This window comes from Otolemur garnettii, unplaced genomic scaffold, assembly GCF_000181295.1.
Source record: "Otolemur garnettii isolate 467f Iridium unplaced genomic scaffold, OtoGar3 scaffold00011, whole genome shotgun sequence".
In the NCBI taxonomy this organism is placed as follows: domain Eukaryota; kingdom Metazoa; phylum Chordata; class Mammalia; order Primates; family Galagidae; genus Otolemur; species Otolemur garnettii.
In genome coordinates this window covers 17,652,988-17,667,222 of record NW_003852406.1, presented here as the reverse complement: position 1 = coordinate 17,667,222, position 14,235 = coordinate 17,652,988, and the positions used below count along the sequence as shown (strand labels likewise).

The following is a 14,235-nucleotide window of genomic DNA, read 5'->3' as shown; positions in this document are numbered from 1 at the left end:
GGGCTGGGGATTCAAACCCGCCACCTTAGGTGTATGTGGCTGGTGCCTTAGCCGCTTGAGCCACAGGCGCCGAGCCAGTAAATTGAGAATATTAATAGTTACCTCAAACTGGGGCTATGATAGAATGTGGACTGCTAATTCCTAGATTATATTTTGGTTTTGCTTTTGTTAACTAATTTTTATTTTATATTTTACTTTGTTATCCTATTTTATAAGAGGATATTTTAATGCTAGAAAAAGAGGATGGTCTTAACCTCAGAATAGGGGATATTTCTTCTGAGGAAAGGATCATGACAACCGTCTATCAATATAAATACAGTAGAACCTCCATAGCCCACTACCTCCCCAGTTGACCTAGTTTTCATAGACTGGACATGGCCACATGTATGTATCAGTATAGTAGACCTAGTTCCTTATGTTGACCCTCTCTGTATGTTGACCAGTTCGTTACAGTCCCTTGGGTGGTCAGCTTACAGAGGTTCTGCTGTATATCTGTTACATTGCCCTTGTTTTTCTCGTTCAAGTCTAATGAGAGAAAACTGCCAGACGCTGGCTTTGGTTTATGACTTACTATCTTAGTTCATTTTGTGTTTCTAAGAAGGAATATCTGAAGTCGAATAATTTATAAAGAAAAAAGAAGTATGTTTGGTGCATGGTTCTGCAGGCTGTACAGGAAGCCTGCCTCCACTCACGACAGAAGGCAAGGGGGAGTAGGTGTGTCACATGGTGAGAGGGGGAGCAAGAAAGAAAAGGAAGGGTGCCAGGCTCTTTTAACCAACCAGCTCTGGCTGTGAACTAAGAGCCAGAACTCAGAGAACTCACTCAATTTCGTGGGAAGGGCACCATCCCATTCATGAGGAATCTGCCCCTATGACCCAAACACTTCCCACTAGGCCCCACTTCTAACATTGGAGGTGAAGTTTCAACATGAAATTTGGAGGGGACACATACCCGAACAGTATCACCTACTGTTTAAAACCACTGAGATGATGTAATCTCTGCCCTGAGGATTATTGTTCTTGAAGTTTTCTCTATCAATTAACTTTTGCTGAATAACAAACCACCCATAAAATTTAGTGTCTTACAGTGATAAATGTTGATTGCTTTTCCTGATTCTATGGGTTGGTTGGGGCGGGGGCTTGGCTGACTTGGATGAGCTGGGTAGCTTCACTTTTCTCACTCTTCTGGATCTTCAGCTGGGAGGGACGACCTTGGCTGAGTCCTTTCTCTGTGAGGCTCTCATCCTAGAGGAGGCCAGCCCAGAACAATGGTGAAGGGCTCTCAACAGCAAACAAGGAAGTCAAGCCCTTTTCAAGTCTCTGTTTGCCATATGTATGCTGTTGTCCCAGTAGCCTTAGGACGTCACGTGGCCAAGTACATATCCAAGAGGTGGAGAAATAGCCCCATTCCATTCTTGATGGAATCTTGGTAGAATCCCACCTGCAAAATCATTGCAGAGGGATGTATGGACAGAGAGGGAGGGAAAATTTTTGACTATTTTTGTGATTTATCTAACCTTTCCCCTTCATGAGACTATTGTAAATATAGAATACAAGAAACAGATGTGAAAGTGTCAAGATTAGAAGTGATCTCCAGTTAGAAGGAGCAATTTATGCTTCTCAGCCTACTGTAGGAACAAAAGCAGTCTTGAGCCTCAGCTCTGAGTTAGCTTATAAATTAATGTTTGTATTCTCACGAAACTTGTTATTCTCATGAGCAGAGCCTATGGGAGTCAACCTGACCGAGGCTTTAGGAAGCCTTTTTTTTTTTTTTTTGAGACGGAGCCTCAAGCTATCCCCCTGGGTAGAGTGCCATGGCATCACACTCACAGCAACCTCCAACTCCTGGGCTCAAGTGAGTCTCCTGCCTCCACCTCCCAATTAGCTGGGACCACAGGCGCCCACCACAACACCTGGCCATTTTTTGGTTGCAGCCATCATTGTTCTTTGGCAGGCCCGGGCTGGGGATTCGAACCCACCACCTTAGGTATATGTGGCTGGCGCCTTAGCCACTTGAGCCATAGGTGCCGAGCCTACGAAGCCATTTTTACAGTGCATTTTACCAGCTTCCCAAATAAAATTTCGGCTCCTTTCCTTTTCAAGTTTGAAAAGATCCAAAAGCTGACTGGTGCTCCTCACACATCTGTTCCCGCACCGGACTTCCTGTTTGAAATTGAGTACTTCGACCCAGCCAACGCCAAATTTTATGAGACCAAAGGAGAACGAGACCTTATCTATGCCTTCCATGGCAGCCGCCTGGAAAACTTCCATTCCATCATCCACAACGGGCTGCACTGCCACCTGAACAAGGTGGGGCCCAGGGGGCACCCTGCTAATAAGGGTGGGGGTTTGGGGAGTAGGAAGAGTGGGGGACTGAGAACCCTGGGGAGTTGGCTGGTGGGCAGTGGGGGTGGGTAGATTTGCTAAGGCCTTGCTGCTCTAAATGTGGGAACCTGTGAAAATGCAGAATCCTGGGCCTTTCTGAATCAGACCTGCCTTTTAACAAGATTTCCAGGTGATTCTTATCCTGATTATATAGTTCGAGAAGCATTGACTTAGGATCGTTCCCAGTCTTGGCCACACATTTAGAACCACTTGGGGAGCTTTTAAAAATCCCAAATGCCTATATCATCACTCCTTGTAACTGGAAAAAGGAAAAAAAAAAAAACAACCCCAAATGCCTGGCTGCATCCCAGATCAAGTAAGTCAGAATCTCTGTGAGTGAAGCCCAAATACCAGTTGCTTTGAAGACTCTCCAAGAGATCCTGGTATGTGGATAGCCCCAGCTCCTTGGTGTACCCCTTGGGCCAGCAGCATTCACATCACCTGGGAGCTGATGGAAGTATGGACTCTCAGGCCGGCCCCAGACCGCCCGATGCAAATTCATACTTTCACAAGGTCCTCAGGTGAACATATGCACATTGAGAAGTCTGAGAAGCACTTCCTTAAGGGACCTCCAGTGGAGTTAGCTATTGGAGAAATTGAGGGCTGTGCCAGGATGCACCAAGGACAGGGCCTTTCCCGCCCTCCCTGAGCTGCTTTTCTACCTTTTTTAGGAGTTAAAACAGTGTCAGCCACCCCTTCTCTGCTGGTTTTTATTTTGCCCCTCACTGAGGTATAGGAGAAAGTTTACAGATAGGTCCTGGAGCTAGAAAGACTTAGCAGCCCTGTGGCCCTGGACAAATTAACTTAAACTCTCTGAGCCTCAGTTTTCCCATCTGTAACATAGGACACCATTACCTTCCTTCTGATATGTGAGAGGATTGAAACAGTTCATGTATACAAAGTGTTCTTCATGTACAAAGTACCAAGGAAGCAGTAGTTGCTTTTACACGCCAATGGAGAGGTCACCTGGGGTCGCCGGGGAGCTGCAGGCCTCTCCCTCATCATGCAGCATCTGTCTTGTCTATGAGAGGCCGGCTCTGCCAGCCCTGGGCTCAGCTGTGGCTGCTGCAACTCTGAGGCTGGAGACATTTCCCAGCCCTCCTGCACCTGATTAGTGCCGTTGGGTTTTGCTGAGAGTGATGGGCTTGTTTACACTGGCACTCAGTTCCCACTGGCTCTCAGCTTAGTATAATGACCAGACTACTGGAACGCAGGGGGCTTCTGCTTTACAGTAGAGGCAGCCTGGAGAAGTTGCTTATAGATTACACTCCTCTTTTTTTTTTTTTTTTGAGGCAAAGTCTTACTCTGTCACCCTGTATTATGTAGAGTGCTATGGTGTCATAGCTCACAGCAACCTCACATTCTTGGGCTCAAGAGTCTCTCTTGCCTCAGCCTCCCAAGTAGCTAGGACTACAGGCACCCAACGCCCAGCACTTGTTTTTCTATTTTTAGTAGAGGCAAAGGTCTTGCTCTTGCTTAGCCTGGTCTTGAACTCCTAAGCTCAAGTAATCCTGCTTTGGCCTCCCTCAGAGCTAAGATTACAGGCATGAGCCACTGCACCCAGTGGAGACTCATTTCTTTTCAGTGTAATGACTTAGAGTACTTCCTCCCTCAGGTGAGAAGCCCTCCCTGTAAGAGGGTGTGACTTTGCTTTTACAAGCCCATCAACATAACCATGATTAATGCAATCGCACAGCAGGAATTACTGTGTACACTGCAGCATAAGAAATTCTGCTGGAGTACCCACGTGCCTGGGTCTGTTTTGCTGTATTACTTCATTTAATCACCCCCCCCAAACCTTACGAAGGAGGTGCTTCTAACACTCTTTTATAAATAGAAGCTGAGACACAGAGAGTTACATAGGTTGCCAGCTTGTTGGAGCATTCAAACCAAGGTCTGTATGGGCTCCTATATCTGTGTTTTTTTCATTTAACCTTGACCACAAGGAACTGCTGGTTTGCCAGGCTAGATGACTAGTTCACCAATCAGTTAAACTGTTGTCAGGGAAGAATGTGTTTAGTCATAATCCTATGATGATATCACAGGATTATTTGACCCTGTGTCTTTCTGGGAATAAAGGGGGCTTGAAAGTTTGGTGTTTGTGACTCTGCTGAACAACCTGCATTGTCTTGCTGCACCAACTCAGTGTTCACCCATCTGTGTTTCTTTTCTGTTGGGCTCTGCCCTTGCAGACATCCTTGTTTGGAGAGGGGACCTACCTCACAAGTGACTTGAGCCTTGCCCTCATTTACAGTCCCCATGGCCACGGGTGGCAGCACAGCCTCCTTGGCCCTATCCTCAGCTGTGTGGCCGTGTGTGAGGTCATAGACCATCCAGATGTCAAGTGCCAAACCAAGAAGAAGGGTGAGTGAGTGCGTGCTGGGCCCAGATCAGGGCTACAGGTCCGGTGTAGGGGATACAGGCTTTTGTTGGCCTGGCTGTTGGGTGGAGCACCCAGTGCATGCCACCAGAGGGGCTGGGTCTGGAACAGTGCAGGAGCCTGCCTTCAAGGTGTGAGCAGTCTTATTAGGGGTTGAACAAGTAAGTAATGGAAAAGATCACTTACCACAAGGTGGTAGGTGGTGGGTGCCAGGTGAGGGACTTACGAGATCCATAGGGGCAGCTGAAGGGAAGGAGCAATTTTGGTGGATCCAAGTGGCAGGGGAAAGCTTGGGGGAGGAGGCAAGGTTGGACTTAGAAATAATGGTGAGGCCAGAGCATGGGCTCCCTGAAGGTAAGAGTGAGGTCTCATTCATTCTTAAGACATCTTGTGTCAGAAGAGAGCCTGGTATATACTTGACATTCAGTAATATTTGCTAAACTAGACTTGGCACCTGTAACTCAGCCGCTAGGGTGCCAGCCACATACACCAGAGCTGCCAGGTTCGAACCTGGCCCGGGCCTCCCAAAACAATAATGACAACTACAGCCAAAAAAATAGCTGGGTATTGTGGCGGGCACCTGTAGTCCCAGCTACTTGGGAGGCTGAGGCAAGAGAATCAAGCCCAAGAATTTGAGGTTGCTGTGAGCTGTGACACCACAGCACTCTACTGAGGGTGCCTTACTAAGACTCTGTCTCAAAAAAAAATTTGCTAAAATGAAACTAAGAACTGGGTTCAGACCCTCTGATCTATTCTGGGACATGCTGGAGCCCACAGAGGAGAAACTGGGGCTCTAAGGAGTACATGGTGGGCTCTCCTGAGAGCAGTGACTAGCTGCATCTCATCCCATATCCCTGATGTGTCCCTGATGCTTTTTGCTTTGCTCCTCCATGGTTCTGCTACATTAGAGAACACAGACTGTCATTCCAGTCTCCAGAATTGGTCTGTTAGTTCTATCGAGAAAAAGAGAATTCAAAAACTGACTGTTCTGGTCTCTAATGTGAAACAACTGGAATCTGAGAAACAGGTCCAGGCCTGACACCACCTTCTCACGCCAGATGGCATGGATATTTACACTTAAAATTTTTAGAAAATTTGTAAACTGTGACATTAAACATCAAAACAAAACCTTGCAGCCTCCCTTTTTGTTTTGTTTTTGGTGGAGCTTTTTTCATGTTATTAAAAGAAAAGGGTTTTTTTGGGTTTTTTTTGCATACGGATCTTGGTACTAAGGGTAGAAGTTAAGTGTTCAAAGAAGCGCAAACCCAGAAGGGTTTGTTTAAAATGCCTACTTGTTTCAGATCAAGTCCCATTTCCGTTCCGAGTCCCAAAGTATTTTTTGTTATGGCCATCAGTTTACTTCTCCCCTCTGCTTTTCCCACTCAGTTGAGTTTTATTCTGTTTCTTCTTCCTTGTATCCTTTGCATTTTGCTATTCCTTTTTTCCTATTCCTGTCTGCCTCCCAGTCTGCCAGAGTCTGCTGTTTTTATGGAAGTGCTTCCTGTGCACACAGGCCCATTTCTCTGCTGCCCTCAGGACCAAGAGCTGGACTTGTTTCTCTTTATGATTTGCTTCTTTAGTTATTGTATTTCTCCCAGTAAAGATGTGCTTTACTCTCCTTATTCAGATTCCAAGGAGATAGATCGCAGAAGAGCAAGAATTAAACATAGTGAAGGGGGGGACATCCCTCCAAAGTACTTTGTGGTCACCAATAACCAGCTCCTGCGAGTGAAGTACCTGCTGGTGTATTCGCAGAAGCAGCCCAAGAGGTAAGAGGGTCATTCCCTGCATGAGGTCCGGAGAACAAGCAGCCTCAGATCTCTGCTGCACATGGTGAGGGGTCAGGAATAGAATCAGAGAAGACATGGTCCTTATCCTAAGAGGCCTGACAGTGAAGTTCTTGAACTCATCCTAGAAAAAGTTCTTCCTACTTCATTGGTGAATATCATTATGGTCACCTTTGAAGAATTCCCCTGGGGAAGCTCTACACCCCCACCAGAGCCTAGTCCATCCTTCAAAGTAATTTTGGAACTCTCTTTTTGGAATGGCAATCAGAGCTATTGTTATGGCCCTTTTTCTAGATAAGTCTGTGACCCTAATTGTCTGACTTCAGATACTCCGGTGAAAAGATAGATTTGTAAAGACAAATAGCATGAGGGACTGATGGAAGCCACATTGGTTGCCCCAGACAGTGTAGCCCCTTAGCCGTCAGTCCTGTGATTATGGTCTGAAACCCACAGATGAGGTTAAGTGGAGAGATGGGGCAGTGACTGGACACTGGCTGGGGCTGTGTGCTGCCCAGTTGAGTTACTTCCCAGGGTGGCTTTGCAACTACCACCTGCCCCTCTCTGGACCTGAGAGTGTCCAACCAGAGCCTTTAGCTCATGAGGAACATGGTCGGTGCCTAGTCCCCTCTCAGCAGTATGTGTGCAGGCTTCCCTAGGGTTGGAGTCATTCTGAGATCTTGTCACATTATTGGAACACAAGGGGATGAACAGCAGGTGAGCAGGTATGACATGAAAAGGGTCCACTTTTAATAATTTCCACTCTGGCTTGTACACAGCATGGTTTCCACACATGTAAATTTTGTAAAACAGTAATATCCCCACCCCCATGGCCCACCCCAACTTGGGAAGTCTATATACGGCACCTGAGTTTGGGGCACATTATCCTTTGGTGTAAAGTCATTTTTTTCTGCTTGAAAATTTCTGTTCCTTTCCCCTTCCTTCCTGGAGTGTCTCATTAAGTGCACACTTGGCTGGTTTAGATCATCTCCTAGTGGGCCAAAGAGGATTTCCCCAGCTTGAATTCATACCTGTACATGTCTAAAAATGAAAAGACCTTTGCTGAATGACCTGCCACCTGCCACTATCTGGGCAAATATCTTGAGCTAGATCATTCTTCTAGATACCAAAGTCTTGCTTAAGAAAAGATGGGTTATAAAAGGTAAAAGAGGAGCTATAAAGGGGAAGATCAGAATGAGCTCATTGCATAGCTGTCTTTGTGCATTTAGAAAATGTTCTGTTGAAAGGTGTGTCAGTGCCAGGGCAAACAGCCCCAGATTTTTTGAGCAAAGGAGCACGAAGCTTCATTTCATGGCTCACGCAGAGGATGGAATTCATCATTTTGTTCTCTTTGAGCCAGACTTGTTGCATATACTTTAAAAAAAATGTTTTTCTATTTCTGCCAACACATTCTTTTTTCTCTCTTAAGCAGGGCTTCAAGCCAGGTCTCCTGGTTTTCTAGCCATTGGTTTACGGTCATGATATCCCTGTATCTGCTGCTGCTGCTCATAGTGAGTGTCATCAACTCCTCTGCTTTCCAGCACTTCTGGAATCGTGCGAAGAGATAATCTTTCTGAGCCTGGTATGGGGGCCACCTCAACTATGTGCCTTATGATAACTTGTTCTGTACCTCCTGTGCCTCATGTCCAGCCAGGTGCAGCCTGGGGGCAGTTGGGGGAACCACAAGTCAATTTTCGTATGCCATAAAGTATTGATTGCCTTTGATGATGCTCCCAGCCACACTCCAGTCAACAGGGACCATTGGTCCCTCACACTTAGGTTTTGGGGGAGCCCTCCCATCTGCTCCTTCCTAACCAGTCCTAGGGAGTTGGCTTTTCAGCCAAGGCCAAAGGAAAAAGTCCTGCTGCATTTGAAAACAAAGTGTCCAGGCTGTCAGTGGTGTGTTTACAATCGCTCCTGGCGGAGTTTGGCCCTTTCTCTAATGCCTTCTGGAAGGCGGAAAATGTGGGGACTATAAATCACTAGGCGGTTGCCTTGTTTTGACTTGCGACACCCAAGAGGAACAGTCATGTTTCTCATAAAAATCATTGGGGTCATTTTTGAATTCCATCAGCTTTTGTATGTGAGTGCAAAACATTTCAACAGTTTTCTCAAATCAACAAACAGCCTCCTGCTACAGCTGTACCTCCCCGCTCATTCTCTGACAAACTGTGGATAAGAAAGGAGTCAGGGGTCTGATAAAAAATACAGATTTAATAATGAACAACTCAAGTCATCTTTTTCTAAAAAATTGCCAACTGCTGATTACAGCTGAAATGGAACCAAATATTTGTTTTCTGATTTTTTTTTAAATAGCTGTTTGACAAATTAGTCTTTGTGAGCTGAGTAAAAGGGGAAATTTCTAAACCTAGAGCACTATTTGGCCAATGTCCACAGCCTCTTTCCTGGCTGTGTTTTAGAGAAAGGGATTTGAGCAGTAGGCTCGCCTCCTGTTCTCATTCTCACGAAGCTGCCTTGCCTGTGGCCTGCCAGCCATGAGTGCCATGCTGCAGGCCTGTGGTGGTCTGCTGGCCTTTGAGACAGAGGCCTGGCTCGGTGTGCCATAGACCTGCACGGGTAGAGCCTCCTTCAGAGGAGTCATAGGTCTTTGGGACTCATCCAGGGCTTTAATGTGTAGGAAAAGCCTTTGGCCACCCAGAGAGCTGCAGCCCTACTTGTATTCTCTGCTCCTTTTTTCCTGCTGGGTTTCAGCCATATGGGGCCCTGTATGATTTGGGGGTGAGATTTCCATAAAGAAGGGGAAAAAAATCATTTTTCTATAATTTGTAAAGTTGTGGAAAGCCACTATCACGGTTTTTATATTGAATATTAGAACATTTCAAAAATAATAAAGATATTTTCCTAATTACCAAGTTACCTTTGTGCCTGCTTTCTGCCTGAGTCTGCTGTGTGTATACCATGTGATTAGAAATCTTACTCCCTTTACTTCCTTGTGTGAGGTGGCCGTTGGCTGGAGAACATATATCATCAGGTTATCTAGTAGGTGCTGGATTTCTAGCTGCTGATTTAACAGATACGAGTGCCTACTGTGTGCCAGGTACTAGGAATATGGGCAGAATCAAAGTCAAAATGCCCCTGCCCTCACAAGTGGACAGTCTGGCAAGGTGGGCAGAACCAAAGATAGATATTTCAGGAGTGGAGTTGGCATTAGATGATATTAGAGGAATTTTGGGAAATACCTGGCAAGGAGCCTTTTTTTTTTTTTTTTAAACACAGGCTTGCTCTGTTGCCCTGGTTAGAGTGTTGTGGCATTATCAGCTCACAGCCACTTCAAACTCTTGAGCTTGAACAATCCTTTGCCTCACCCTCCCGAGTACAGGTATGCACCCACTATACCTAGCTAGTTTTTCTATTTTTAGTAGAGGGGGGTCTTGCTCTTGCTCAGGCAGTTCTTGTCCTGAGCTCAAGCGGTCCACCTGCCTCAGCCTCCCAGAGTGTTGGGATTAAAGGTATGGCAAGGGGTTTTAATGTGATCTGAGGTCAGGAAATAATTGACGTGACACAAGTGAGCACCGCAAAGCACCTTAGTATACAGATTTGTTTAATCTTCACAGCAGGCTTAACCACCGTAACAGATAAGGAACTAAAGTCCCAGAGAGTTTAGTAGCTTGCAAGTGGCAGAACTGTGTCAATCTCATAAATAAGAACTAGTTAAGAGATAGAGAAAAAAGTGTTTCAGGTGGTGGGAACAGTACTTATGAAGATCTAGAGTTCTGAGAGAAGGTAAAAGAAAGATGGTAAAAGAGGCAATACTGAGAAATCAGGCTACAAAGGTGAGTGGGGCTAGATCTTGAAAGACCTCAAAGCTGTGGGCAAGGGAGAGCCACTGGAAGGTTTTAAGGAAATGTTGAGATTTGGTTTTCAGTAAAATTACTCTAGCTGGTGATTGGAGAATGCATTTAGGATGATTTTGAGGATTAAAAAAGCTGATACAAAATACAGTGCCCAGAGCAGGGTAGATTGCTGGTATGTGTAAACTCCTGCTATTGTATCGTTGTCTTCAATAGCCCAGCAGAGCACAGCACCTGCAAAGGAGACAGAGTAGGAGTATCAGGAATAGGAGGAAAGCAAGATAGCAAAGTCATGGAAGCCAAGAAGGAGGGCTACTGAGCAGTGTCAGGTGCTGCTGAAAAGTCAGGATTAAACCTGAGAAGTGTCTGTTGGATTTACTGAGATGGAGATGATTGGCAAATTCAGCAGGAACAGTGAGTAGAGTTCAGTTGTAAGGGATGTGGACAAAGTCAGGCTGCACAGATGGGAAATTTCTGCATGCCTTCCAGAAAGTCTGTTCCCTGAGACCTGGCTGTCACATCAGCTCACTACTGGAGAGCAGAGCTGAGGAGTGGGTTTCTTTCAGTTAGGCAGTATTTATTTTCAAACTTGACCTTTGTTTTTTCCCTCAGGTTTCTATTCCATCTCCCCTACTCCCCAGCCAAAAGAGAAAAAAAAAATGGCAGTGGAAATCCCAGTGTGATTGTGGGGGCATGAGGATAAATAATGGTCCTGGGCCAGGTATGGTGGGTCATGGCTGTAATCCTGACTCTGGGAGGTCAAAATGTGAACATTCCTTGAATTCAGGAGTTTGAGACCAGCCTAAGCAAGAGCATAGATCTCATCAGTACAAAAAAAACAGAAAAAAATTAGCTGGGCACTGTGGCAGGTGCCTATAGTCCCAGCTACTTGGGAGGCTGAGGCAGGAGGATCACTTGACTCCAGGAGTTAGAGGTTGCTGAGCTAGGCTAAGCCCATGGCACTCTAGCTCAGTGAGACTCTGGCTCCAAAAAGAAAAAGAAGAAAAGAAGGTCCTGCCCTGTAGGACCTTTAGGAGTACTGGAGGGACATTAGACAGGTACATTTTGATAAGGGGGAAGGAAATCCCTGGAGTTTACAGGGTTCTAATAGGTGGAAGGGAAGACTGGGACAGGGCCACATAATGACTTCCATGGGCTCTGGGTACTTTTGTCTTTGCAGTCCCCTCTTTCTCCATGTAAAAAGTACTTAAAATTATATTCTAGGCCAGGCATGGTAGCTCACGCGTGTAATCCTACAACCGTAGGAGGCCAAGGCACCTGGATTGCCTGAACTCACGTGTTTGAGACCTGAGCAAGAGTGAGACCCCATCTCTCAAAATAGCCAAGCATTGTGGCAGGCACATATAGTCCCAGCTACTCAGGAGGCTGAGGCAAGACAATCGCTTGAACCCAAGAATTTGAGGTTGCTGGGAGTTGTGACACCACGACAGTCTACCCAGGGTGACAAAGTGAGGCTCTGTCTCAAAAAGAAAAAAAAAATTATATTCTATGGCTGCATTGGTATAGGGATAAATATATTAACATTCTAAAACATTTTCTTCCACTTAAAAGTTTCTTTTTTCTTCTGATTTTAAAAGAAAACATTTTTTGCAATGGGAATCTTAGGCCCTGTGCCTACTATGTCTAATGGATAAGTCAGCCCTGGACTAGGGTAATGGGGATAGTGTGAGACACTGGGACAAAATCTAAATGTGATTATTATCTATTTAGCACTAACCCTACATCTAAGGCAGGTTCCATGGGCCAGGCAGCTCCTGGAAAAGGCCAGTTTGGCCTGCTAAGGTAGGTCCATGGGGCCCAAGAGCTTTACCAGACAGTCACTGACAGAGGAGACCTGATAGTAGTTGGACTGGAACCACCTTACATGGGGCCCCAGCCACCCTATCATTAATGCTCTTTAAGGGGACAGCTTTGGGAGCGGTGATGAGTGGGAAATATCCAGAATCCTGTAAACTGTCAGTTTTACTCTGTGAGGTGTTAGATAAGTATACATGTGTATATGAAAGGTGGAGTCAGGGAATGTGGTTTGATGTCATTCTGATCAACTTATTAGACACTGAAGGCCTACAAAACCAGGAGATGGATGGGGAGTTTGTGATTTTAAGAGCCCAATTCAGATTTTTTTTTTAGAATGTGGCCCCATCACATCTGAGCCTATTTCTGCTGCTAAGCCCAGCAGGTTTGTGTTGGCCAGGAGTCAGAGGCACTTGCCCTCCCCGTTGCCATGGTGATTCTTAGGCCCTGGGGCCCCATTCAGTTCCTCACACAAACAGGATCAGGCTCCTCCCTAAGCCCCCACCACAGCCCCCACCCAGCTCACTCCCCACTCCCCTCCTCTCCACCATGCCCCACCTCATGAGTTTTCCATCTCTTGGCCTTTGTTTTTGCCTTTGTCAGTCTTCCCCCTCTGGATGGGTTTCTGTTTGTTTCCAAACTGTCTAGGACTGTGCACCATGGAGACAGTGTCCTGGGCTGCCTCTAGCCCTGATCTGGTTAGAATAAGCCCCTCTTCTTTGCACGCATCTCCAACCTGACATTTGGAACATCCAAAACAAGTCTCCGCATTCCAAAGTGAGATAGACACCACCATCTCCACCCACTCCGGCTGGCGCCCTTGTCTACCTTGGAAAGGGTTTTTTGAAAATTTCCAGTGTTCCACTGCAGCGTCCATATACTGCAGCCCGGAAAAGGGTAAGCGGCACTTGCTGAATACTTAAGTTTACATGTTTACCAGCCTTTAAGCTAGGCTTTGTGTTAGAAATCTACTTTCCTGGGCAACGCCTATGGCTCAAGGAGTAGGGTGCTGACCCCATATACTGGAGGTGGCAGGTTCAAACCCGGTCCCGGCTAAAAACTGCAAAAAAAGAAGAAAGAAATCTACTTTCCTGTATTAAAATTCAACTTCAGGCTGATAGTGGTAGCTCATTTCTATAATCGCACTTGGGGAGGCCGAGGTGGGAGGTTTGCTATAGGCCAGGAGTTCAAGACCAGACCTGGCAACATAGCAAAACCCTGTCTCTACAAAAAATTTAAAAATTAGCTGAGCGTGGTGGTGTACAGACCTGTAGTCCTAGCTTCTTGGGAGGCTAAAGCAGGATGATCACTTAAACCCAGAAGTTTGAGGCTGCGATGAGATGACAGTGCTACAGAGCAAGACCTTATCACCAAAAAAAAAAAAAAAAAAATTCAACTGCAAGGTGCTTGAGGGCAGGGCATAGGTTATCTTTGTATACAGCAGGTGCTCAAAAAAAAGTTAAGTGAATAAATAGATGAAAGGAAATTTCCCTGCTATAATGAAAGATAATGGTTGAAAGTCAGCAAAAGGAGATTGGAGTTAGACTTGAGAAAAAATGCATTGGCAAGGCATTGTGGTTAGGCGAGGGTTTCAGAGAAGATGTGGACATTTGTTAACTTGATTTCAAGAAGTCTCATTTGCTCCATCCTCAGAAGTACATTTGGGGTTAGTGAGCTGGGTAGGACAGAGCCTTCTATTTCCTTTCAAGTGCAGATGGTCTTTTGCCACATGAAGACACAGCATTCATCCCCTTCTGTCCCTTCTGTCCCTTCTGCCTTATGAGAACACCTAGATGGTGCCATCTTAGAGTAACATCTTAGAGTAGGCTCTTGCCAACTATCAAACCTGCTGGTGCCTGGGTCTTGGACTTCCCAGCATCTACAACTATAAGGAATACATTTTTATTATTTATAAATTGCTCAGTATTTGGTATGTTTTTTTATATAGCACAAAAAAAATACTGTTTTCTTTTCTTTTTTTTTTTTTTTTTTTTTTTTGAGACAGGAGCCTCAAGCTGTCCCCCTGGGTAGAGTGCTGTGGCATCTCAGCTCACTTCAAC

At 45.6% G+C, this 14,235-nt stretch overlaps 1 protein-coding gene across 1 annotated transcript in view; it reads left to right on the top strand.

Moving 5' to 3' along the window:
- The window catches only part of PARP16 (poly(ADP-ribose) polymerase family member 16), a 26,050-nt gene extending 16,633 nt beyond the window's left edge, over positions 1–9,417 (top strand). Inside the window, exons 2-4 of the mRNA XM_003784431.3 lie at positions 4,577–4,748; positions 6,392–6,533; positions 7,981–9,417. Coding sequence (XP_003784479.1) covers positions 4,577–4,748; positions 6,392–6,533; positions 7,981–8,116 — 450 coding nt within the window. The 3' untranslated portion in view covers positions 8,117–9,417. The remainder of the gene's footprint in view (positions 1–4,576; positions 4,749–6,391; positions 6,534–7,980) is intronic.
- The last annotated feature ends 4,818 nt before the right edge of the window (positions 9,418–14,235 follow it).